The sequence below is a fragment of the Amblyraja radiata genome, chromosome 39, assembly GCF_010909765.2.
Source record: "Amblyraja radiata isolate CabotCenter1 chromosome 39, sAmbRad1.1.pri, whole genome shotgun sequence".
NCBI lineage: Eukaryota > Metazoa > Chordata > Chondrichthyes > Rajiformes > Rajidae > Amblyraja > Amblyraja radiata.
Genome location: NC_045994.1, coordinates 16,604,658 through 16,631,751, shown reverse-complemented (window position 1 = coordinate 16,631,751; position 27,094 = coordinate 16,604,658). Strand labels below are relative to the sequence as shown.

The window sequence follows — 27,094 nt, the reverse complement described above, 5'->3', positions numbered from 1 at the left end:
TTGAATGAAGGAGTTGGCAACCAGCTGTTACCACAGAAATCCAACTCTGTAAAGTTTCTCTGGAGGATGTTTAGTGTGGTTTTAAGTTCTGTGCAATTAAGATCACCGCTGCTTTCTTTCCGGGAGTCTGCATCATTAGGAGGGATGTGGGACTCGACAGCAAGGAGGTGGGTGGCTGGAGTTATTCAAGGGCACCAAGGGTCTGCTCATGCGTTGTCAAAAAGAGTAGCTTGCCTTGCTCTGGGTTAGAATCGTAGAATGGTAGAAGTTCTGGCACAGATACTGGCCCTTTTGGCCATTTCCACAGCTAGCAATCCCTCCGGACTACTCAGAAGGAGAAAGCTGGTTTCCTGATCCGTGCAACACAGCAAGGAAGGACCCATCCTGCCAAAAGCCGCCTGTTTGTTTGGTTAAGGCAGCCTAGTTGTTATGATCTTGGACCAGCGATCCAGAGTTTACAAGTTCAACATCAACCAGGGCAGATTGCAAGTTTCACAAGTTCAAGGAGCAGAATTAGTCTGTTCAGACCATCGATTCAATCATGGCTGATCTATTGCACAGATTCACCACCCTCTGACTGAAGAAATTCCTCCTCAACCCCTTTCTAAAGGTAGGTCCTTTTATTCCGAGGCTGTGTCCTCTGGTCCTAGACTCTCCCACTAGTGGAAACATCCTCTCCACATCCACTCCATCCAAGACTTTCACGAATCGGTAAGTTTCAATATTGTCCCCCCCCTCACCCGTTGAAACTCCAGGGAGTACAGGCCTATTGTTGTGTGTTAACCCACTCATTCCTGGGGTAATTCTTGGATCATTAATAACAATAATAAATTTTATTTATGGGCGCCTTTCAAGAGTCTCAAGGACACCTTACAAAAATTGAGCATGTAGAGGAAAAACATGTAAGGGGAATGAAATAAATAGTAGAGACATGACTAGTACACAAAGTAAAGACAGAATACAATTCAAAACACAGTATGAGGCAATTAATGCACAGATGAAAAGGGACGGGGACGTGGGGCTAAGGATAGGCAGAGGTGAAGAGATGGGTCTTGAGGCGGGACTGGAAGATGGTGAGGGACACGGAATTGCGGATCAGTTGGGGGAGGGAGTTCCAGAGCCTGGGAGCTGCCCTGGAGAAGGCTCTGTCCCCAAAACTGCGGAGGTTGGACTTGTGGATGGAGAGGAGACCGGCTGATGTGGATCTGAGGGACCGTGAGGGTTGGTAGGGGGAGAGGAGGTCAGTGAGCTTGTTGAGGTGGAAGCTTTGTGCGTGTCTGATCTGTGTGCTCCCCTGACTCCGTCGCTCCTCAGGGCATGGCTTGGAAACCAAACACTGGGAACATTTAGAATGAAGTATTTATTCTGACCATTAACACTATTGGTGGCTGTTGAGGTGAAGGGCAACCATAACTTGGCTGTGGTCTGTATTTTTAAAGAGGGTGGATTGAAACACTGGAGAGCTGCCGAAGTGTTGCCTTGGCCTTGGCCAGTGAGACTCTGCACACAGTGGGAGGGGGGGGGGGGGGGCAGCAGAGGGAATGATAATCTATCCAGAGAGGACACACAATGAGTAACAACGCCTTCAGTTCATACCAGCCTTTGCATGGAGGAGCTGTTTCTGCTTATGGTAAGAATGTGAGCTGTGAGCAAGAGTAGGCCAAGCAGTTTCGTTTTTTTAACCCTCCACCCTCCTGCCGTTCGATAACATCACAGAGTGGCACGGTGGCGCAGCGGTAGAGTTGCTGCCTCGCAGCGTCAGAGACCCGGGTTGGATCCTGACTATGGGCGCTGCCTGTACGGAGTTTGCACGTTCTCCCTAGATCAAACTACAATAGTGGAATGGTGATCGAACTTCGGAGCAGAGAGTTGCAGACAGGTGGACGTGGACAAACAACCATCCACACAGGAGTGTCCCAGAGAGGGGCTGCTCCTTGCCTTCTGGCTACATTTTTCACCCACCATCCTCATCTTTGGACACCCTGTGCGTAGGGGAGAGGGTAGGGCTGAAGATGTCCTGGTTGGGTTGCTCCTGGGCCTGGCCAAGCTGGCCATCCGCGAGTCACGGCGCCAGACGGTGGTGGGCTCTACCCGAGCCGGCTGCCTGCCCCTTTTCCGGGGGTACGTCCGTGCCCGGGTGCAGATGGAAAGGGAATACGCCCTGTCTACGGGCACCCTGAGGGAGTTCCACGACTGCTGGGCACCGAGGGGGGTTGAATGTATCCTTGACAAGGATTGTAATATAGTTGTATAGCAGTTGATTAGCATATTTGTTCATCTTGTATTATGGTGGTGTTTTGTTTTATTGTATTGTAAATACAATTTTAATATTTGAATAAATATTTTTGATTTAAAAAAAAAAAAAAAAAAAAAAAAAAAAAAGGAGTGTCCCAGAGCTAGAGGTAGTAAGCTAAGAGTTTCATGGACTAGGGTTGCAGACGTTGGAATACAGGAGATTAAGATGTGTCAGAAGGAATTACTGGTTTACACCAAAGATAGACACAAAAAGCTGGAGTAATTCAGCGGGACAGGCAAAGCATCTCTGGAGAGAAGGAATGGGTGACGTTTCGGGTCGAGACCCTTCTTTAGACAATAGAATTGATTTTCTCTGGTGGGAGATCCCAGAGTAAGGAACGGTAGTCTTAAATGACAGAAGGTATGTTGTCAAAATGCAACAACTTCACAGGAACTTTACCCTAATCTCCACCAATGTCTGCTAACCTCCCAAAAACCTATTCAGGCCGAATGACCTAGTTTAGTTTAGTGTAATTTAGTTTAGAGTGCTACATCGTGGAAACAGGCCCTTCGGCCCACCAAGTCCACACTGACCAGCGATGTCCACACTGACCAGCGATGCCCACACACAGGCACTATCCTACACACACTAGGGACAATTTACATATGCACCAAGCCAATTAACCTGCAAACCTGCACATCTTTTGAGTGTGGGAGGAAACTGAAGATCTCGGAGAAAACCCACGCAGGTTACGGGGAGAACGTGCAAACTCCGCACAGACAGCGCCCGTAGTCAGGATCGAACCCGGGTCTCTGGCGCTGTGAGGCAGCAACTCTACCGCTGCGCCACCGTGCCACGTGAAGATCTGAAAATCAAATTGACGGATATTCATTAAGCGAGGATGATTAAAAATATATGGAAATAAAGCAGTGAATGAGGTTGAGATTTGACGAGTTAAGAAACAGCTGAGTGGCAGAACTAATTGAAGAGACCAAATGGCTTCCCCTTGATCCTGGGCCTGCTTCAGAGTGCCTGGCCTCACAGCAGAGGGCACATAGATGTAGGAATAATGGCTGCAAGAGCAGCGGGGGAGTTGCCTTTTACTGCTGTTTTCTCGCCTGCCGTTGCACAATTCAAAAGCACAGTTAATCGAGTTCAGCTGCATACACTTCATCCAAAGCTGCCTGGGCTTGTCGTGGAGTCAGAGGCAGCCTGGAATCACCAGCCCTGTCCACAACACCTGAAACGAGGAGAGCTTGTTTAATGATGTTCTGAAACCCGAGCCTGCTTCTTCTCTTCCACTGATCTTCCACGCACTCACTCCCACCAGTTAGTTTCCAGCCCAGATTTCCCACATTCATTGATCTTGCTGTTCCCCTCCCGCATTGCTGGTTTGTGCTGCTGTAACAAGAGGTGAAACGTGGCAGTGCCTTTAAATCTGGCTCGGCATGCCGTGTTTGTCTCTGGCTCTGGGCACTTGTGAGTGAGGGGGATGGAACCTTCCACATTTCTTGCAGTAACTTTAGATTTTACTTCAGATATACAATACAACAATTACAATACAATTCAATTTATTGTCATTTGGACCCCTTGAGGTCCAAACGAAATGCTGTTTCTGCTCTAATATAGCTCTATATTAGAGCTATACAGTGTGGAAACAGTCCCTTCGGCCCACTGAGTCCATGCTGGCCCAGCGATCACTCCGCACACTAGCACTATCCTACACACTAGGGGCAATTTACAATTTACACTGAAGCCAATTAACATACAAAACTGTACATCTTTAGAGTGTGGGAGGAAACCAGAGCACCCGGAGCAAACCCACATGGTCACACGGAGACCGGACAAACTCCGTACAGACAGCACTCACAGTCCGGATTGAACCTGGGTCTCTAGAAGAAGTCCAGGACAGAAAGGTCAGAAAAGTCCTGGGCCTCCTCCATTGCCAGAGAGAGGCCCAGTGTAAATTGGAGGAACAACACCTCCAATTATCAATTATTGATCAATGGAGATTTTTAGACCAACTTATGGATGAATAACCATTCTTTGGAAAAATTGGACCGATTAAAATGATTTTACAAGAAGACTAATGTATATATTGAAGTGAATGAGAGAGCATCAGTCTGACTGATTTGGATTAATTTAGTCTTAACCTGTCATCATGGCTTAATGACCATGCTGACAACCTTCCAATAAAATTGCAGCTTGCAGTAACGTCTGTTACGTATAATTTGTGCTATAAAGTTGCTGTATTTAGTTGGCAGCAATTGTAGTTGCAGTTATGTTGTAGAGTTTTATAATGTGTTTTGAATGCAGCCCATCTCTGAAAAAGTCCTTTATGGAAAATGGAACAGTAGAACGAGGAGCAGGCCCTTCGGCCCACAATGTCTGTGCTGGACACGATACGTTAAACTAATCTCCTCTTCAACTCCTCCTCCCGTTCCGAATCCGACCTTTCTGTCCCGGGCCTCCTCCATTGCCAGAGTGAGGACCAGCACAAATTGGAGGAGCAGCACCTCATATTTCGCTTGAGTAGTTTACACCCCAGCGGTATGAACATTGACTTCTCCAATTTCAGGTAGTCCTTGCTTTCTCCTTTCTTCCCCTACCCTTCCCAGCTCTCCCACAAGCCTACTGTCTCCGCATCTTCCTTTCTTTTTCCCGCCCCCCCCGACATCCGTCTGAAGAAGGGTCTCGGCCCGAAACGTCGCCTATTTCCTTCGCTCCATAGATGCTGCTGCACCCGCTGAGTTTCCCCAGCACTTTTTTCTACCTCCACAGCATGCATGTGATCCCTATCCCTGCACATCTATAAACCCTTGTAAACGTCACTGTTGCGTCTGCTTCCATCGCCATTCCAGCTGCCCACCGCACTCTGTTATTTAAAAAGGGAACAAGGCTGGAGGAGGAGGTGGGGGCGGGACAATGCCTGGAGAGTGATGGGTGGATTCGTGGGGAGTGTTTGATTTTCAGATGGGTGGAATGTGACAAAGGCTCGAGGCAGGAGTGTGTCAGATGTGGAGAGGGCGGGTGGAGATGGAAATGTATAGCCGGAGAGAGGGGGTTCGGGTGGATGGGGGGCGAGGGGGGAGGGGAAAGTGGGGGATAAAAGAGAAACGGGAGACGCTGGGATGGGAGATGAGGGTACGATGGAAGGCAACAGAGCAGGGTGGGGGGGGGGAGAGAAGTTTGTAGGAGATGAGAGAGTGCCCAAGGGTGGAGGTGAGAGGAATACAAGGAAACAAAAAGCCTAAGAAGTCATGACGGACGTTGTTGGGACATTTCCACGAGTTAAACATTTCACCATCTGTTTCACCGTCTGAAGAAGGGTCTCGACCCGAAACGTCACCCGTTCCTTCTCCAGAGATGCTGCCTGTCTGTCCCGCTGAGTTACTCCAGCACTGTGTGTCTATCTTCAATTCACCATCTGCCAAGTTGCTTCCCCCCAGGAATTTATCAATTCGATCGCCCCTCATTCGACTAAACTCCTCAAAGAATACGGATAACTGTTCTTTAGCTGTTCCTGAGAGTACAGCCCTCTCTCTCCCCACACGAGCTGGCCAAGCAAATCTCTCTCTTATTGAAGAAAGAGTAAATGGGAGGAAACAGTTTCCATTGGCAGAGGGTTAGTAACTGGAGAACAGAGAGTGTGAGGATCGTAAAGAACAAGATGTATCTTTTAAAAGCAGGTTGGATAAGCAAACTAAAATGAAAAATGTGCCGGCTTGGAGATGGAGTGAATCCAAGGGGTTATTCAGAGGCAGCTCCAAATGCCGTCTACAACTGCAACTGATGCCAGGCCAGTTATTACGTTTCAGTCTTAGACTGAGTTTTTGTTTTGCAGCAGATTTTTAGGTGGGCAGTGGAGTTTGATGACACATCAGCAATGATATCCTTGGATGGAGGAGCCTCCTTGAAACAGCCCTTGAAAGTCCTGGATAGAGTGGATGTGGAGAGGATGTTTCCACTAGTGGGAGAGTCTAGGACCAGAGGGCACAGCCTCAGAATGAAAGGACCTTCCTTTAGAAAGGAGATGAGGAAGAATTTCTTTAGCCAGAAGCTGGTGAATCTGTGGAACTCATTCTTGTTCTGGGTTTCTTGGTCCTCCAAAATATTCCAAATGGAATTTAAACTGGAGGTGGTGAAGGGAGGGCTTTGCCACAGAGGGCTGTGGAGGCCAAGTCAATGGATAATGTTAAGGCAGAGACAGATAGATTCTTGATTAGTGCGGGTTTCAGGGGTTACGGGGGAAAAGACAGGAGAATGGGGTTTGGAGGGAGAGATAGATCAGCCATGATTGTATGGTGGAGTAGTCCTGTTGGGCCGAATGGCTGATTCTGCTCCTACGACATGACCGTGTGGACTTGAAAGGCTGTTGCCATGTTTCAGTGATGGGCGCATTGACGGATTGATTCTTGACTTGAGAGTTGGCACATGTTGGCCAGTATGGGCAAGTTGGGCCGAAGGGCCTGTTTCCACTCTGTGTCTCTATAACTCCATGGCCTGTTCTTCGTTACCAGACTAGTTGAGAGCTAATACAACAGTGTGCTTTCCCCGTCTTCAGTATAAAAGAAAAGGGAAAAATATACTATTTTAAAATCCTCTGATCCTTTTTTTTTGTGGGCATCTTGCGGATTTCATTTTATTTTTCTGGACACTCCTGAAGGGTTGGCATACCTTGCTGTTTTCAGCAAACTTACCAGCAGTAAATCCGAATGTTTGTACACCTTGGATGTGACAATCCGCTCCTTCTTTTGAATATGTGGCCGGGCTGTGAATCCACGCGGTGAATGTCAAATACTGGAGTCGAGCCCAAATTAACTCCATATTCCTCCCTTCATTCTGTACATTCACAAACCCAAGCTTGACGCTCCGAACGTCTTAACCTTTTCCCTAAATATTTACCAATAGCGGCGTTTTTGCAGAACTATTTCAATGCCGTAAAAACGATTACAAGTTGAACTCTCTTATTTAACTGGGCCACATCACAAATACTGCTTGCATTGAGCAACAAGAGGAGCAGATTGCTAACTCTGCGATATGGAGGTGACCGAGTCCAATGCCTGCCTCTATCTCTGTTTCTCCAAGGTTGCTCAGATAAACCAGAGGTCATTTAATTATTTTACACATGGAACATTCACCCAATGCTTCTTGTCATTTGTTTCGGAAAAGGTTTTGTTTACAAATTAAAATGTCAGGTCAGCTTTGCACTATCTCTATAATTTGTGCTTTAGGACATAATCAGTGGTTTGTTGCTCAGCCCTGCACTTTTCTTGATTGAGAAGTCCCCTTTTGCATTTTTACCCTTCCTGATCTTTGGAAGGTCACCATTATCAGTCATGGCTCGACTTGTCCCACTTTCCCTGCAATGCTTCATCCGAAACTCCGATCAGTGAGTGAAAGTCAAAACACTGGATATCCGACACAGAGACGGAAATGCTGGAAACAGTCATAACTTATGGTCAAATGCCCCTGTTCCACTTAGGAAACCTGAACGGAAACCTCTGGAGACTTTGCGCCCCACCCAAGGTTTCCGTGCGGTTCCCGGAGGTTTTTGTCAGTCTCCCTACCCGCTTCCACTACCTGCAACCTCCGGCAACCACCTGCAACCTCCGGCAACCGCACGGAAACCTTGGGTGGGGCGCAAAGTCTCCAGAGGTTTCCGTTCAGGTTTCCTAAGTGGGACAGGGGCATTAGGAGCAGAATTTGGCTGTTTGGCCCATTGAGTCTACTCTGTCATTCAATCATGGTTGATGTATCTTCCCCTCTCAACCACTTTCTCCCCGTACTAATCAAGAATCTGTCAATCTCCGCCTTAAAAATACCCAAGACAGCCTCCACAGCAGTCTATGGAGAGAAGGAATGGGTGACGTTCCTGGTGGAGACCCTTCTTCAGTCTGGTTCTTCAGCAGACCTGAAATCAAATGTCTTTGCACCGTTTTGCTGTTCTTGCATTTGCTATTTCATTTATTTGTACTTATTTCACTTAGTGCTTCAAGCAAACCTGTCCCACTTTCACGAGGTAGTTCACGAATTCTCCCGAGTTCTCCCCCGATTCAAACTCACAGAATGTTCGCAACGAGCCCGTAGGAGGTCGTAGATATATCGTAGCGGCTCGTTCTGCCAGCCATAGGTACTCAGGGCATCGGGTAAGTCGGGACGTTTTTCCAGCCCGTTAAAAAATGTCCACGAAGTAAAAAAATGGTCGGGATGAAAGTCGTGAAAGTGGAACAGAATTTAATTGAACCTGATGTTTAGACAATTAGAATCTGATTCAAACTGTGATAGATAACTTTGGATGATAGCTATTCATGTAAAAGCTCAGATAAGATATATTATAAAACGTGTGTGCTTTATCCTCAGGTCAGTTAACTAGTTCACACTGGAATGGAACGAGTCTCCCGAAGGGTGGCCGGGCTGGCTTGTCGGGCAGCGAGCAGCAGAGAGGTAAAGGTTCACCTCACCTTCACCAAATGACAACTTGGGAGAAGGGGAATTACTATTGTTTTACTTCTACGCTTCACAAAGAAAATGTTTTGAAGTAGCTCGAAGGATAGTAGTCGCACTCTCGCACACACAGACCAATACAGGGCGGCACTGTGGCGCAGCGGGTAGTGTTGCTGCCTCACAGCGCCAGAGAGCCGGGTTCGATCCTGACTATGGGTGCTGTCTGTGCAGAGTTTGTACGTTTTCCCTGAGACCGTGTGGGTTTTCCCCGGGTGCTCTGGTTTCCTCCCACACTCCAAAGTGAACAGGTTTGAAGGTTTATTGACTTTGGTATAAGTTGTAAATTATCCCTAGTGTGCCAGTGTACAGGGTGATCACTGGTTGGCTTGGATTCGATGGGCTGAAGGGCCTGTTTCCACGCTGAAACTCTAATGTCTAATGCCCCTGTCCCACTTAGGAAACCTGAACGGAAACCTCTGGAGACTTTGCGCCCCACCCAAGGTTTCCGTGCGGTTCCCGGAGGTTCCCGGAGGTTTTTGTCGGTCTCCCTACCTGCTTCCACTACCTGCAACCTCCGGCAACCTCCGGGAACCACACAGAAACCTTAGGTGGGGCGCAAAGTCTCCAGAGGTTTCCGTTCAGGTTTCCGAAGTGGGACAGGGGCATAAAGCACATCTGGAGTATAGCGTTTGCTGACTTAGCTGAATAGGAGAATACAGACAAACGCTCATTCATTCCTCATGGCTATCCTGTGACTCTTTTGGAAAGTGAAGACTGCAGATGGAAAGGGAGATGGTGGGAACTAAATGAAAATTATATAGCGGAGATTATATCATTAACGAGGCTTCTTCGCACTGCTGGAGGGTCTCGTGTTGCATTGACATCTGCATAAAAATCATTGACATGCCAGCTTAGGATATGCAGACATAGTTATTATGTTACAGGATTATTGAGGCAGAGGCCTGAATGAATGATTCAATGGCAAGAATCCAAACTGGGCAATGTGAATTCCATCAGTAAAATACATTTAGATTTGAACGCTAGTTATGGTTCGTGGTAGCAATGTGCTTTTGTTAAAATCCATCTTGTTGGTGAAGAGATCTCCCATCCTCACCTTAAGTGACTCTCGAGACAGCAGTCACATTGCCTCTGCAAGAAACCTTCTGAAATGGCTGAGATACTAATTTCAGGATGGGTATGGGACCTCTGACTCATTTAGTGGTTATCCTTATTCAGGGTTGGAGTCTTTTTGAGAGACTTGAGTACACAATGCCCAGTGATTCCTTAACGCAGTACTAGAGGGGTGATAGGTTGGTCAAGAAGGCTTTCGGTACATTGGCCTTCATCAGTCATGGTATTGAGTGTAGAAGTTATACATGACTTTGGTGAGCCCACATTTGGAGTGTTGCGTTCAGCTTTGTTCACCCTGAAGCAGGAAAGATGTTGTTGTACTGGAGAGAGTGCAGAGAAGATTTGCCAGAATGTTGCCAGGACTTCATGGCCTGAGCCACAGGGAGAGGTTGGGCAGGCCAGGACTTTAGAAGGACCCAGCCAGCTGTAAGAACCAATTCCTTGGAAAGCAGGAGGATGAGGGATGATCGTCTAGAGGTGTATAAAGTCACCCAGAGAGTGATGGGTGTATGGAATGAGCTGCCGAAGGAGGTAGTTGAGGCAGACACAACATGACACAAGCAATATTATAGAACTTTGGGAACACTAACCAAACTGTCTTCTTCTCGTCTGACCTCAGTGGTAATGGGGAAGGGCGGAGGGAGGGAGGGAGGGAGAGAGAGAGAGAATCAATCAATCAATCAATCAATCAATCAATCAATCAACCAACCTTTATTGTCATCTTGCAAAGCAACAGCTGTGCAAAATGAGAAGATGTTTCCCAGGGAATACCGGAGCATCGCACATGAAACTTAAAACATTCCACACATAATAACAATAAAAAACAATCCAGTCCCTGATGAAACAGTTATAAATAGTTAAAACAGCAACATTAAAATACAGTAAAAACAGTCATTAAAATGTCCAGGGCAGCTGATTTGAGTGGCCAGTGCCAGAGTTATTAAAGTGTCCGTGCCAAGCCGCAGAATCAGGTGACTGTGAGTACAGAGTGACTGTTTAGCAGCCTCACAGCCTGTGGCAGGAAGCTGTTTAGCAGTCTTGTGGTCCGGGCTTTGATGCTGTGATATCTCTTGCCTGATGGCAGGAGATCCAGGTGTGTGTGGAGGGGGTGCAGTTTGTCCTTTGCTATTCTCTGAGCTTTTTTCAGACAGCGGCTCTGGAACAGTTCTTGTACCGAGGGTAGGGAGACGCCAATGATCCTCTCTGCTCCCCTCACTACCCTCTGCAGAGACTTCCTGTCTGAGCAGTTGCAGGTGGAGTACCACATGTTCATGCAGTACATGAGTACAGACTCCACCGTGCCCCTGTAGAAAGTCCTGAGGATGTTGGTGGGGAGTGAGGCCTGTTTTAGTTTCCTCAGGAAGTGCAGTCGCTGATGGGCCCGTTTGACGGTCCCAGTGGTGTTCCTGGACCAGGTGAGGCTGTCTGTAATTTGCACACCGAGGAACTTTATGCTCTCCACTCTCTCCACTGTGGTGCCACTGATGTTGAGGGGTGTATGCTTTGGCTGCGCCCTCCTGAAGTCGACAACCATCTCCTTTGCGTGATGCCTGAATACTCTTGGTGTTACATAACCCATTTCCCATTAGGAACATTTATAATAGGAATTATGAAAAAGTGGCAGATTGGAGGAGATATTCTTTGAATTCCTCCCCTTCCCTAATCTGACGTTGGAAGGAGCAGGTCATAAGATCTTAAAATCATAAGTGATAGGTGGAGAATTAGGCCATTCGGCCCATCAAGTCTACTCCGCCATTCAATCATGGCTGATCTATCTCTCCCTCCCAACCCCATTCTCCTGCCTTCTCCCCCTCTCCGCCACATTGACTGTTCTCTTAAACCTTTTCCCTTCCGTACAGGTAACCGTGGTCGGAAGGGCAAGAGGAAGGCTGCGCGTCGGCGGGGCAGAAAGTTCCGGAAGAACGACACTCGCAGTCGAGTGCGCCGAGCCTCCACCTCGCGGCCTGAGCGGGTGTGGCCTGAGGGAGTGATTCCGTACGTGATCGGTGGCAACTTCACTGGTGAGTTAGATGCTGCCGCACCCTGTTTACCGTTAGCCAACCCTTCAGAGCCAAAAACGACACAAGGTGCTGGAGTAACTCAGCGGGTCAGGCAGCATCTGTGGAGAACATGGATAGGTGACGTTTCACAGAGTGCTGGAGTAACTCAGCGGGTGCAGCAGCATCTATGGAGCTAAGGAAATAGGCAACGTTTCGGGCCGAAACCCTTCCGGGTTTCGGCCCGAAACGTTGCCTATTTCCAGAAGGATTTCAGCCCGAAACGTTGCCTATTTCCTTAGCTCCACAGATGCTGCTGCACCATAACTCAGCAGGTCAGGCAGCATCTGTGGAGAACATGGATAGGTGACGTTTCACAGAGTGCTGGAGTAACTCAGCGGGTCAGGCAGCATCTGTGGAGAACATGGATAGGTGACGTTTCACAGAGTGCTGGAGTAACTCAGCGGGTCAGGCAGCATCTGTGGAGAACATGGATAGGTGACGTTTCACAGAGTGCTGGAGTAACTCAGCGGGTCAGGCAGCATCTGTGGAGAAAGCGGACAGGTGACGTTTCAGATTGGGGCCCTTCTTCAGACTGATTGAGGAAGGGGGAAGAAAGCTGGCAGTGCGGGAGGGCAGGACAAAGCCTGGCGAGTGACACAGGTGAACAGGGGAGGGGGCGAGTTGGCAGATGGTTTGACAAAGGCCAGAGATGAAATGGCAAAAGGTAGTGAGATAAGGGAAGCGGTGTGAAATGTGAAGCCAGTGGAAGTGATATAGATGGAAGGAGTTGGGATTGGGGGAAAGGCGAAATGGGGCATGGGAAGAAGTGGGGGGGGAGGGGGTTGGGTGAGTTGTTTCCGCTTTACAACTTTGTGGAGAAAAATCCAAAGGTATCCTTTCTGCAATTTACGCTTCCAAATTTTAGAAAAGGTAACGAGACACTGGGGTGACAGCAGAAATGAGAGGCGCTTGTTTCATAGAAGAAGGGTCCCGCCCCAAAACATCACCCATCCCTTCTCTCCAGAGACGCTGCCTGTCCCGCTGAGTTACTCCAGCTTTTTGTGTCTATCGTCACAGCAGCAACATTTTGAGGGAAGATAGAAGATGCTTGCTAATTATCTCAGAAGGGATTTCATTAAGAACCTTTCTATCCAGACAGAGGGGAGAATTCGACCTGCTCCACCTTAATAATAATAATAATAATGGATGGGATTTATATAGCGCCTTTCTAATACTCAAGGCGCTTTACATCGCATTATTCATTCACTCCTCAGTCACACTCGGTGGTGGTAAGCTACTTCTGTAGCCACAGCTGCCCTGGGGCAGACTGACGGAAGCGTGGCTGCCAATCTGCGCCTACGGCCCCTCCGACCACCACCAATCACTCACACACATTCACACACATTCACACACAGGCAAAGGTGGGTGAAGTGTCTTGCCCAAGGACACAACGACAGTATGCACTCCAAGCGGGATTCGAACCGGCCACCTTCCGGTCGCCAGCCGAACACTTAGCCCATTGTGCCATCTGTCGTCCCAAAGAGGAGTGGTGATGGGTCTGCTTAGATCTGTCGTTTTCACACCTTACCCCTCCATACCTCCAGACTCCCTCTCCCCTGACTCTCAGTCTGGGAAGCATCTCGACCCAAAACGTCACCTATTCCTTCGCTCCATAGATGCTGCCTCACCCGCTGAGTTACTCCAGCATTTTTTGTCTGCCCCAGACTTTGCGTGGGATCGCTTAATGTATGTGCTTACTGTATATGTAGCTGGAGTTTCCTGCCCACCTCTGTGTGGGGAAATGAATAGGACCTGTACTCTTTTGTTTGCAGGGAGCCAGAGAGCTATTTTCAGGCAAGCAATGAGACATTGGGAGAAAAATACCTGCGTGACATTCCTGGAACGGACAGAGGAGGAGAGCTACATTGTTTTTACTTACAGACCCTGTGGGTAAGTAGATGTGGAGAGGCCTCGTTAAGTGTTAATGCAGGTAACTTACCTAACGGATGCCAACTTTCTCACTCCCAAATAAGGTTCAGAATCCGGGACAAATTCCCGACGGCAATTCGTTGACCGACTCGGCTGTGGCTGGGTGAATGATGAGTTGGCCCCGGGTGCTGGACTGCCCACAAAGCCCAGCCGGCGGGCCAGCTGAGGAGTTTTGGCCAAAGTCCGGCACCCCATCCAACTCATGAACCGGTGATCGGCCATGAGAAGGAGGGGTGGTGGTGGTGTCGGCGGTAAGCGGAGGTCCGAAGGTCGGACAACTGGCCGGGCTGCCGACCGACCGACGGGGCAAGTGGCGAGGAGCTGCTGCTGCACTCCATGGGCTGCACTACGTCGGGACGGGTGAGGCGGGGCCGGACCCGACAGTCCCCTCGACCCGAGTAATAGCGGTCAAACACGGGACAAGGGCGGTCCCGTACGGGACAAACCAATTTAGCCCAATGTACGGGATGTCCCGGCTAATACGGGACAGTTGGCAACCCTAGTGTCAAAGCAGGTAACGTCTAACTGATGGCAATGCAGCCGGGAGGGAAGGTGGAGCCTGGTTCATTCATACTGCTGACTCACACCATAAGATCATGTGATAGGAGCAGAATTAGGCCATTCAGCCCATCAAGTCGACTGCCATTCAATCATGGCTGATCTATCTCTCCCTCCTAACCCCATTCTCCTGCCTTCTCCCCGTAACCCCTGACACCCGAAGGAAGGAACTGCAGATGCTGTTTTACCCCGAAGATAGACACAAGATCGACACAAAATGCTGGAGTAACTCAGCGGGACAGGCAGCATCTCTGGAGAGAAGGAATGGGTGACTTTAGGGGGCGAGACCCTTCTTCAGACTGAGGGTCAGGGGAGAGGGGAATGAGAGATACAGATGGTGATGTAGAGAATGTAGAACTAAGAAATGAAAGATGTGCAAAAAGGCAATGATGATCGAGGAATCTTTGTTAGCTATGGGCCAGGTGAACACGAGTTATACAGACAATGAAGAAGGTCTCGGCCCGAAACGTCACCTATTCCTCTGCTCCATAGATGCTGCCTCACCTGCTGAGTTTCACCAGCATTTTTGTCTACCTTCTATACAGGCAATGAAACTCACCTGGACATCAGTACGATGATTAGGGTGGGGTAGGGAAGGAGAGAGAGGGGGAGGATGCAAGGGTTATAAAGTTAGAGAAGTCAATATTTGTACCCCAACAAAATATGGTGCTGTTCCTACAATTTGTCCTTTGTGTGAAAGAACAATCCAGTCAGTGTGGGCCCATGTTTGTTAGACTCACTTCTATAATTCCATCATGGCTTTGTCCACATCTATTTTGAAAGTTGTAATTAGAAACATAGAAAAATAGGTGCAGGAGGAGGCCATTCGGCCCTTCAAGCCAACATGCCCATTCAATATGATCATGGCCGATCATCCAAAATCAGTACCCCGTTCCTGCTTTTTCCCCATATCCCTTGATTCCGTTAGCCCTGAGAACTAAATCTAACTCTCTCTTGAATTGGATCAGCATGCGCCAGGCTGGGAAGTGCCTCATGGGTTAGCGGAGGTAATGCAGTCAATGCGTTGCCGAGGTATAAACAAGTTGCAGCAGCTGCTCCCAGCCTGTGTCGCTACACTGGAGCCCATGCAGCTGCAATGTTGTTACATTGCGTGCACCATGCTGTTTCCCAGAGGTGTAGATCGCACGCTGCTGGCTACAAGCCAGGGGCAACACTGCTGGAGGTTCATCAGGTCAACCACAGGCATCTTCTCCCATGTTCGGGAGTGTCTGGAGTTTCCCTCGACGTGGGTTGCTGGAGCCCAGGGTCAGTGTGAGGCACTGAGTCACCGTGACTGCACTAACCAGCGGGGGGAGGATCAGGGGGGGGGGGGGCGTGGGTCCCACACCAGCCGAACGGTTTCAAATGTCACGGGTGCTTGGTCAGCGTTTCACACATAAACACAAACTGATTCCCCGGAGGATCCAGCTGTACGATAAATATCTCAGGCAGACGAGGTTCCCTGAGCAACAGGTGTGGGCTGTTGTGTAGATGTCAACAGTCAACATGGCCTGTCAGTGAGTGCTACCCCAAGCAAGGTGGGACTAGTGCAGGTGGGGCATGTTGGGCCGAAGGGCCTGTTTCAACGCTGTAAGACTCCATGACTCTAAAGGGCCTGTCGCACTTGGGCGTAATTTGCGCGTCATTTACGTGTCACGACGCGCGCGCTGTGCGCATTACACGTGCATGGTGCATGGTGACGTGCGGTCGTGGTCCAGGATATTGGGATGTACAAAATCTTCGCGTGACACGCAAGTGGGACAGCCCGTTAAGAGGCTAAGGCACCCTGAATCTTATCACTCGGTGGCTTAGCTCAGTATAGTTCAGGGGATTGCAGGAGTGGTTCTAATACACGTCTAGTAATCGGAGATCTGGAGGCATGGTCTCATCTCAGCAGAGCAGCCGAGGAATTCATTCACTGATTACTAAATCCAACTAAAAAAACATTCTTATCGAGGGGATCATGATACAATGCGTGTCCTGTTTGGGAGAGATCATCCCATGCCAAGAAATTAGACCCAGCGTTGAATAACACCTGCCGCTCAATCACTGGCTGCTTGAAGCCCACCAACATAAACAACCTGCACCCCCTCGCTGGCATTGCCCCTGCTGATGTGAGACGGGAAGTCGCCAGCCGAGTAGAGATGACCAAGGCCACCAGTGATGAACGCCACCTCCTCTACGGACGTGTACCCCCGGCCCAACGGCTGAAGTCCAGGAGAAGCTTTCTCAGCCATGTCCAGCCCCTAATAACATCACGGGAAGAAACCAGACTCCAACTATGGACAAAAAGGCTTGAGGACGACCCCCCTCCTACTGACATGGGTATCCCTCCTTCTGAAGCCCTCCCTCCGGGCTCAGAAGCACCATGGGTCCAGTGGAAGACGCTCAACCGCCTGAGAACAGGAACAGGGCGATCAAAAGCTGCCATGGCCAGATGGGGCTATGAAACTGGCCAAACCACCTGTGAATGTGGAGAAGAGGACCATACAATGCAGCACTGCCTTGTCTGCCCCCTACTACCCAACCAGTGCAGCCCAAAGGATCTTGCAGTGTTCAACAAAAACGCAAAGGACTGTGTAAAGGAATGGGAAACTGTCATATAGTCAACCAGCTTCAAAGACACGAAAAGAAGAAGAAGAATCATTGAAAAACCATCTGCCTCGCTGGGAAGTGAATCAACTTGCCTTACCAGGTCTGGCCAATATGTTAGCCCAGAGAAACAGCAATGTCACTCTGTAGTCTGAAGAAGGGTCTCGACCCAAAACGTCACCCATTCCTTCTCTTCAGAGATGCTGCCTGTCCCGCTGAGTTACTCCAGCATTCTGTGTCTCTATATATGATTTCCTTTCCATATTCTCTGTTTTAAAATGTATCGGGAATACTGAGAAGCGATTATTATGTAGGGCATACGTTGGGACAAATGCAACACAATTGCCAACAGTAACCAGCGGGGCCAGTGGTATCTGGGCTTAAATTCTATGCAATAATGCCATGGTTTCAATTTATAAATCCCTATGACATAGTGGCAGGCATCTGAACAAACTGGAGACTGAGTTAGTGTTTACTAATCTTCTTGAATGCAACATTCCCAGACAGTTAACCAGGTTCAAGAAAAAACTGCAGATGCTGGTTTAAACTGAAGGTGGACACAAAAAGCCGGTCGGAAGAAGGGTCTCGATCAGGGGGGCAGGGGGGAGACACAGAGATCAGGAAGTGCTGGAGAAACTCAGCAGGTGAGGCAGCATCAATGGAGCGAAGGAATAGGTGACGTTTCGGGTCGAGACCCTTCTTCAGACTGATGTGGAGATGGGGGAGGGGCGGGAACCCGCCCCTCCCCCACCTCCACATCAGTCTGAAGAAGGGTCTCGACGTTGGTCTGAAGAAGGGTCTCGACCCGAGACGTCACCCATTTCCTTCGCTCCATCGATGCTGCCTCACCCGCTGAGTTTCTCCAGCACTTTAGTCCACCTTCGATTTTTCCAGCATCTGCAGTTCTTTCTTAAACAATATACTGCAGCCTAAGTGGACACTTATCTTAAGTCGACAGTAAACCCCATGATCCCTTTAGCCACAAGGGCCACATCTAACTCCCTCTTAAATCTAGCCAATGAACTGTGGCCTCAACTACCTTCTGTGGCAGAGAATTCCACAGATTCACCACTCTCTGTGTAAAAAATGATTTTCTCATCTCGGTCCTAAAAGACTTCCCCCTTATCCTTAAACTGTGACCCCTAGTTCTGGACTTCCCCAACATCGGGAACAATCTTCCTGCATCTAGCCTGTCCAACCCCTTAAGAATTTTGTAAGTTTCTATTACCTAGACAGTGAGCAACACCGGAAATTGGAGGAACAGCACCTCATATTCCGCCTGGGTTGCTTGCGTCCGGATGGCATGAACGTTGAATTCTCCCAGTTTTGCTGTCTCCTCCCCTTCCTTAACCCTCGAGCTGTCTCCTCCCATCCCCCCGCCCTCGGGCTCCTCCTCCTCCCTTTTTCCTTCCTTCTCCCCCCCCACCCCCCATCAGTCTGAAGAAGGGTTTCGGCCCGAAACGTCGCCTATTTCCTTCGCTCCATAGATGCTGCTGCACCCGCTGAGTTTCCCCAGCAATTTTGTGTACCTATGAATACAGAACACATCAGTGTACACAAAAATGCTGGAGAAACTCAGCGGGTGCAGCAGCATCTATGGAGCGAAGGAAATAGGTAACGTTTCGGGCCGAAACCCTTCTTCAGACTGAAGGAAATAGGCAACGTTTCAGGCCGAAACCCTTCCGGGTTTCGGCCCGAAACGTTGCCTATTTCCTTCGCTCCATAGATGCTGCTGCACCCGCTGAGTTTCTCCAGCATTTTTGTGTACCTTCGATCTTCCAGCATCTGCAGTTCCTTCTTGAACAGTAACCATGCCTTGCTCCACAAAATCATGCCTGGAGCTGGAGCATTTTTTTAAACGCTAAACTCGCAACGAATGAATGAGAAAAGAGGTAGAATTTCTGCAATGTGGTAATTTGAACAATGGCACGAATATGGGGTAGATTGATCTAGCAGTTTGCTGAGCACTCTCCCTTTTGTTATTGCAGTCAGTTGATGGGGGGAGATATCTAACTCGTGACCCCACTTTTCTCACTGTTTTTGAACCAAAGAGTCATGCTCTAAGTAATAGAAACTTACAACATTCTTAAGTGGTTGGACAGGCTAGATGCAGGAAGATTATGCCCGATGTTGGGGAAGTCCAGAACTAGGGGTCACAGTTTAAGGATAAGGGGGAAATCTTTTAGGACCGAGATGAGAAAATCATTTTTTACACAGTGGTGAATCTGTGGAATTCTCTGCCACAGAAGGTAGTTGAGGCCAGTTCATTGGCTATATTTAAGAGGGAGTTAGATGTGGCCCTTGTGGCTAAAGGGATCAGGGGGTATGGAGAGAAGGCAGGGATGGGATAATGAGTTGGATGATCAGCCATGATCATATCGAATGGTGGTGCAGGCTCGAAGGGCCGAATGGCCTACTCCTGCACCTATTTTGTATGTCTATGTTTCTATGTAAGTAAGTAAGTTTATTGGCCAAGTATTCACATACAAGGAATTTGCCTTGGTGCTCCGCCCACAAGTAACAACATGACATACAGTGACAGTTACGAATGACTCAGAAAACACTAAACATTAATAATAATAAGACATTCATGATAAAACACCATTGATCATGCATGTGAACCAACACAATACCAGATCAAAGGGAGGCTACAGATTTTTGGCTGTTGAGTAGAGCTACTACTCGTGGATAAAAACTGTTTTTATGTCTGGCTGTGGCAGCTTTGACAGTCCGGAGTCGCCTTCCAGAGGCTATGGAAACAGGCCCTTCAGCCCGACCTGGCCATGCTGATCACGATGCCCATCTTTGCTAGTCCCATTTGCCCATATTTGCTCCTCATCCTTGTAAAACTTTCCTGTCCACGGACCTATCCAAATGCTTTGTGCCTGCCTCAACCACTTCCTCTGATAGACACCAAAAGCTGGAGTAACTCAGCGGGACGGGCAGCATCTCTGGAGAGGAAGGAATGGGTGAGGTTTAAGGCCGAGACCGTTCTTCAGTCTCGGTCATTCCCGGCATGTCCGATGACTGAAACAATGCGACACAGTGCGATGGTGTGGGGTGGTGCAAGAGGCTCGTTGGCCCTAATTGTCCATCAGTAGTAACTCTTGCCTTCTGATGTATTTGGTTGGGTTTGTTTCTGTGCCCAGCTGCTGCTCGTACGTGGGTCGGCGCGGAGGAGGACCACAGGCCATCTCCATTGGGAAGAACTGCGACAAGTTTGGCATCGTGGTCCATGAACTTGGCCACGTCATTGGCTTCTGGCACGAACACACGCGTCCCGACCGGGATGAGCATGTCTCCATCGTCAGGGAGAACATACAACCAGGTTAGTTGCACGTCCAACTGACACCTTAATGTTCGTCAGGTTCGTCCCACACTCGTGCCCGACCTGCTGGATCGCCCCGTTACCAATCATCTCAACTCCCCTTCCCATTCCCACACTGACCTTTCCCTCCCCCACCCCTCCATTGTCAGAGTCAGGCCAAAATGAGAGAATGGAGCGGCTGGGCTTGTACACTCTGGAGTTTAGAAGGATGAGAGGGTATCTCATTGAAACATATAAGATTATTAAGGGCTTGGACACGCTAGAGGCAGGAAACATGGTCCCGATGTTGGGGGAGTCCAGAACCAGGGGCCACACACAGTTTAAGAATAAGGGGTCAGACATTTAGAACTTTTTCTCACAGAGAGTGGTGAGTCTGTGGAATTCTCTGCCTCAGAGGGCGGTGGAGGCAGGTTCTCTGGAGGCTTTCAAGAGAGAGCTAGATAGGGCTCTTAAAGATAGTGGAGTCAGGTGATATGGGGAGAAGGCAGGAACGGGGTACTGATTGGGGATGATCAGCCATGATCACGTTGAATGGCGGTGCTGGCTCGAAGGGCCAAATGGCCTATTCCTGCACCTATTGTCTATTGTCTAAAATGGTCAAATATGGAATAAATTAATAACAAAACTAGATAACCATAATATGCACCAACTATGGAAGAGTGAAATTGTTACCGGCTGCAGCTTCAAGGGCCTGTCCCACTTACGTGATTTTTTTCGGCGACATGTCGACACGTGACGCCTGTACGGTCGTGAGTAGTCGCCCAAAGAGTCGCACCTTTCTCTGGTCGCCGCTGGATTTTCAACACATTTGAAAGTTTTCGGTGACCTGCTGCAACTATGACGGGTGCCGGCAAGTGGGAAAGGCCCTGTGTGAAGAAGGTACATCGACTATTTATTCCCTCCATGGATGCTGACTGACCCGCTGAGTTCCTCCAGCACTTTAGTGTTTTGCTGAAGATTCCAGCCTCGCGTGTCACCATCCCAGCTCCACACACGTACATCCTCCAGCCCGCCCTCCCCACCGCCACACGTACACGCGTGTGAGAAAGCCCAGCCTTGCCTGCTTCTCACCGTCTAAACCTGCGTTTCTCTCCTGTATCGGCCGCGCAGGCCAAGAGTACAACTTTCTAAAGATGGAGCCGGAAGAGGTGGACTCGCTGGGGGAAATGTACGACTTTGACAGCATCATGCACTACGCTAGGAACACCTTCTCCAGGTAGGACCCAACCTTCCCACACTTTGTTTGTTTGCTCTCTGTCGCATTAGTTTAATTTAGTTTAGAGATACAGCACGGAAACAGGCCCTTCGGCCCACCGGGTTCGTGTCGACCAGCGATCCCCGCACACTTTACGGTTTGTACTCGCTAGAATTTAGGAGATTGAGGGGGGATCTTATCGAAACTTACAAAATTCTTAAGGGTTTGGACAGGCTAGATGCAGGAAGATTGTTCCCGATGTTGGGGAAGTCCAGAATAAGGAGTCACAGTTTAAGGATAAGGGGGAAATCTTTTAGGACTGAGATGAGAAAAACATTTTTCACACAGAGAGTGGTGAATCTGTGGAATTCTCTGCCACAGAAGGTAGTTGAGGCCACAGTTCATTGGCTATATTTAAGAGGGAGTTAGATGTGGCCCTTGTGGCTAAAGGGATCAGGGGGTATGGAGAGAAGGCAGGTACGGGATACTGAGTTGGATGATCAGCCATGATCATATTGAATGGCGGTGCAGGCTCGAAGGGCCGAATGGCCTACTCCTGCACCTAATTTCTATGTTTCTACTAACACTATCCTACACACACTAGGGACAATTTACATCTATACCAAGCCAATTAACCTACAAACCTGCACCTCTTTGGAGTGTGGGAGGAAACCAAAGAGACACTAAAGATCCTGTCCCCCATGGGCTATTTTTTAGGCGACTGCAGGCGACTAGGCTGTCACCACATGGTCCCCGCGATGCCGTCTGTACGGTCGTGAGTCGTCTCCTCAGTCGCCCAAAGATTCGTAGCGTTTCTCTGCTCGCCGCTGGATTTTGAAATGTTCAAAACTTTATTGGCGACTGTTGGCGACATGTTGAGAATGTTGTGGCAGTCCCCCCAAAAATCCCCTGAGTGGGACAGGCCCCCATTACTCCAGCATTTTGTATTTATGAACAATGGGGGCAGTCCTGCTTGTGGAATCTGTCAGGGTTCGTGGGAAGGAACAGACTGTGAACCAGTCCACAAAGGTTGCGTAAAAATTCATTACCCTGTGAATTCACACTCGGATGTTGCAGACACATGAGAGGGAAGAGGCCACATTGATTAGCCATCATCACCCGCGAATGTCTCGTCGATTAATACAGAGGCTTTTCCCCCTCTGTGCCAATGCTGCATTGTTTCATAGGCTGCTAGTGTCAAACGTGTAATCCAACAGCACCTTTGATAAGATCAAAAGGATAAGAAAGCAGATCCCAAGTGTGCGCTCTGAACAATATTCACTTTCCCTGTTGCTCGCTCCTGCTGAGTACAGCTGCCAGACCGAGCCCTTTATTGAAATTCAACACCTCGGGCACTCCTCTGGGGATGAAGCTTGACACGGGCTGATGGCTGATCCAGGGAGCAAGTCCATTCTTATTCTAGTGTGAGAAGGAACTGCAGATGCTGGATAGAAATCGAAGGTAGACACAAAATCCCAGCGGGTGAGGCAGCGTGTATGGAGAGAAGGAATAGGTGACGGGCTCAACAGGATACCAAGCTAAACTGATCTAATCTGCCTGTATACGATCCTTGTACGATCAGTCTGAAGAGGGGTCTCGACCCGAAGCGTCGCCCATTCCTTCTCTCCAGAGACGCTGCCTGTCCCGCTGAGTTACTCCAGCTTTTTGTGTCTATCTTCGGTTTAAACCAGCATCTGCAGTTCGTTCCTACACATTCCTACTGCCTGGGGGAGCAGTATTTAAATGAGACATGTAAAGAATCGAGCGCTGGAGTTAGTTTTCAGCCCGAGGTGAGTTCGTTATTTTGTGATCTGATGGAGAATGCAGATTCTCAGAATGAGTGAACTCTCTGCTCCTGTCAGCGTGACACATGTCAGAACACTGCTGGCTACGTGCCGTGTATATGGCTGATGTTCTTTCACTCAGGATACTTAACAAGCCTCTCATCTTTTTATATTTATGCCAGTTAAACTCTGCTCCTTAATGTCAGCAAATGTTCCTTTCTGCTCAACACTTTAACTCATTGCATTCATTCTAACCTGAACCTCCGCTCAACTTGATCACCACCTGTGAAATGATGTCTGTTGGTGCCTGAAGAAGGGTCTCGACCCGAAACGTCAGAGTTATCCCTTCTCTCCAGAGTTACTGCCTGTCCTGCTGAGTTACTCCTTATTATTACAATGTGGGCAGATTGGTCAGATTAGCTTGAACTGCGTTGGATTTATTTATGGGTTGTTGCTAGTCCTCTTTACAGACCTGGAACTGTGGAAATGTCAGAGATTATTTCCAGAGGCCCAAGGGACTGTAGATGCTGGAATCACAGAGTGCTGGAGGAACTCAGTGGGTCAGGCAGCATCTGTGAGGGAATGGACAGATAATGTTTCAGGATGGGACTCTTCTTCAGGCTGATGGAGTAGATCTTGTACAACTCATGTTAGTTTAGTTTAGAGATACAGCGCGGAAACAGGCCATTCAACCCAGCCATCGACCAACGATCCCCGCACACTAACACTATCCTACACACACTAGGGACAATTTACACTTATACCAAGCCAATTAACTAACAAACTTGTACGTCTTTGGAGTCTGGGTGGAAACCAAAGATCTCGGAGAAAACCCACACGGTCACGGGGAGAACGTGCAAACTCCGTACAGGCAGCACCCGTAGTCGGGATCGAACCCGGGTCTCCGGCTCTGCAAGCGCTGTAATGCCCCTGTCCCACTTAGGAAACCTGAACGGAAACCTCTGGAGACTTTGCGCCCCCACCCAAGGTTTCCGTGCGGTTCCCGGAGGTTGCAGGTGGGTTGCCGGAGGTTGCAGGTAGTGGAAGCAGGTAGGGAGACTGACATAAACCTCCGGGAACCGCACGGAAACCTTGGGTGGGGCGCAAAGTCTCCCGTTCAGGTTTCCGTTCAGGTTTCCTAAGTGGGACAGGGGCATTAGGCAGCAACTCTACCGCAGCGAGACCGTGGCTATCTGCAACTCTAAAGTCACAGATGTTGGTGGGAAGTTTTCAAGCTGGGGCTGGTGACATGCAAGTCACAGACTAAGTCGAGCTTGGCAAGGTCCAGTGTCATCAGCTTCCAGCTTCAGCTCTGCCCACAGTACTGATTCAACAAAACACTGTAGCTCATTTCATAAGTAGTTGTAATTGAATCCAAAGTGTTGTGGTTTCAACAAGTCTTTTTGGCGTTTTGATGCCAGTGTTTGTCATCAGTTGTTGGATGTGGGGGAGGAAGCAGCTCAGATTTCCCACACGTAAATGACTCTGGCTACGGACAGGGCAAACGACACTGGACTCGTTGCTCCCACGGGCCGAGACTGCGGCTGGCCTTTATCCAAGTGCATCTTTCAATAAGGAAGACCTTGCATTTATGCAGCGTCTTTCACAACCACAGGCCACGAGCATTCGGAAATCAGTCTGATCACAATCATAAAAAGAACATCTGGCAGCTAACATACGCACAGAAAACAAAGTGACAAAGAACATATTAATTGTATTAGTAAAATGAAAACAGAAGATGCTGTATGTACACACAGGAAATTAGGCAGCAGCTGTATAAGATAACATCTCAGCTCTGAGACCCTAGACAGTATCTGTTTCAATATAAAGAGAGTGATCTGTGGCTAGAATGCACTGACTGGGGACATAGTGGGAGCAGATATGGTGACAACATTTGGACAGAGACATGAGGGGGCAGGGGATGCAGGTATATGGATCACATGTAGGTGGATGTAGAAACATAGACAATAGGTGCAGGAGGAGGCCATTCGGCCCTTTGAGCCAGCACCGTCATTCATTGTGATCATGGCTGATCGTCCCCTATCAATAACCCGTGCCTGCCTTCTCCCCATATCCCTTGACTACACTAGCCCCTAGCATGCCTGCCTTCACCCCATATCCCTTGACTCCACTAGCCCCTAGCATGCCTGCCTTCCCCCCATATCCCTTGACTCCACTAGCCCCTAGAGCTCTATCTAACTCTCTCTTAAATCCATCCAGTGACTTGGCCGCTTTAATCTGGCATCATGGTCGGCACAGACCTCGTGGGCCGAAGGGCCTGTTCCTGTGCTGTACCTATGATTCTGCCTGATCACACACACACACAGGGAGGACTCCCTGCTCCTTGAGCGGTGCCGTGGAATCTTGTACATGGATCTACAAGAGCAGGCAGGTCCTTGGTTTCAAGTCTGATCCAGACGATATCTCCTCCAACTGTGTAGAATAGAATAGAATAGAATATGTTTATTGTCATTGCACAAAACTGAGCAACGAAATTCCATTTGCTTCTCCTCCGTTAAAAGAAATACAACACGACAACCAATACACATATGTACAGTTAATAGTAAAATAATAAATACATTTTTAAAAGAGTTTAAAAGAATTTAGCGGTATTCCTCGAAGTTACTTCTTGCTTCCCAGTGTTCACTATTGGAGTTAAGCTCTTTTACCGCACATGGGTAGAAACTATTTTTTAGTCTACCGGTGCGGGCCTGTAGAGACCTGAGTCGCCTCCCCGAGGGTAGCAGAGTAAAAAGGTGGTTGGCAGGGTGGGATGTGTCCTTCTTGATATTTATGGCCCTGCGCAAGCATCGGGCCTTGTATATGTCATCCAAGGAGGGCAGGTTAGCGTTTGTAATGCGCTGCGCAGTTTTTATAATTCCCTGCAGCGCCCTCCTCTCAGCCACAGTACAGCTGGCAAACCACACCAGGATTCCGTAGGTGAGGATACTTTCCACGGCGCATCGATAGAAGGACAGCAGCAGCGGCTGTGAGATGTTAGCTCTCCGTAGAGACCTCAGGAAATACAGCCGCTGATGAGACTTCTTCAAGAGAGTGACGGTGTTCATTTGCCATTTGAGGTCCTGGGAGATGTTTATTCCCAGGAACTTAAAGCCAGTGACTCTCTCCACCATGTCTCCTTTGATGTATAAGGGAGCAGGTTCCTCTCTCCTCTTCCTCCTGAAGTCAACGACAAGTTCTTTTGTCTTTGATGGGTTTAGTACCAGGTTGTTTTTGGTACACCAGACGGTCAGTTTTTGGACTTCATCTCTGTAGGCAGACTCGTCATCGTTGTTTATCAGTCCCACCACAGTCGTGTCGTCCGCAAACTTGATGATCCTGTTTGTACTGTGTGTTGGTATACAGTCATAAGTGTATATTGTATACAAGATTGGACTCAGCACACATCCTTGTGGCGCTCCTGTGCTAAGCGTCAGGACTGGGGAGTAATTGGACCCCATCCTGACAGTCTGTGGGCGGTCTGTTAAAAAGTCCTTAATCCATCCAAGGTACACAAAATTGCTGGGGAAACTCAGCGGGTGCAGCAGCATCTATGGAGCGAAGGAAATGGGCGACGTTTCGGGCCGAAACCCTTCTTCAGACTGGGTTAATCCATCCACATGTGTTTGCATTAACAACTAGATCAGACAGTGTAACGTTAATTTATGCGTGGTAACAATTCAAGAGGCAACATGGTCGTGTTATTCCAAATCCTGATTGAAACACAAGGTGCTGGAGGACCTGAGGGCACGGTCTCAGAATGAAAGGACTGGAGATGAGGAGACGGGGAGGAATTTCTTTAGCCAGAGGGTGCTGATTCTGTGGAATTCATTG

At 48.7% G+C, this 27,094-nt stretch overlaps 1 protein-coding gene across 1 annotated transcript in view; it reads left to right on the top strand.

The window, feature by feature from the left end:
- bmp1 (bone morphogenetic protein 1) overlaps positions 1-27,094 on the top strand; it is a 107,288-nt gene that overhangs the window by 45,656 nt on the left and 34,538 nt on the right. The window contains exons 3-7 of the mRNA XM_033013645.1: positions 8,600-8,683; positions 11,674-11,835; positions 13,647-13,764; positions 20,103-20,281; positions 21,392-21,497. Coding sequence (XP_032869536.1) covers positions 8,600-8,683; positions 11,674-11,835; positions 13,647-13,764; positions 20,103-20,281; positions 21,392-21,497 — 649 coding nt within the window. The remainder of the gene's footprint in view (positions 1-8,599; positions 8,684-11,673; positions 11,836-13,646; positions 13,765-20,102; positions 20,282-21,391; positions 21,498-27,094) is intronic.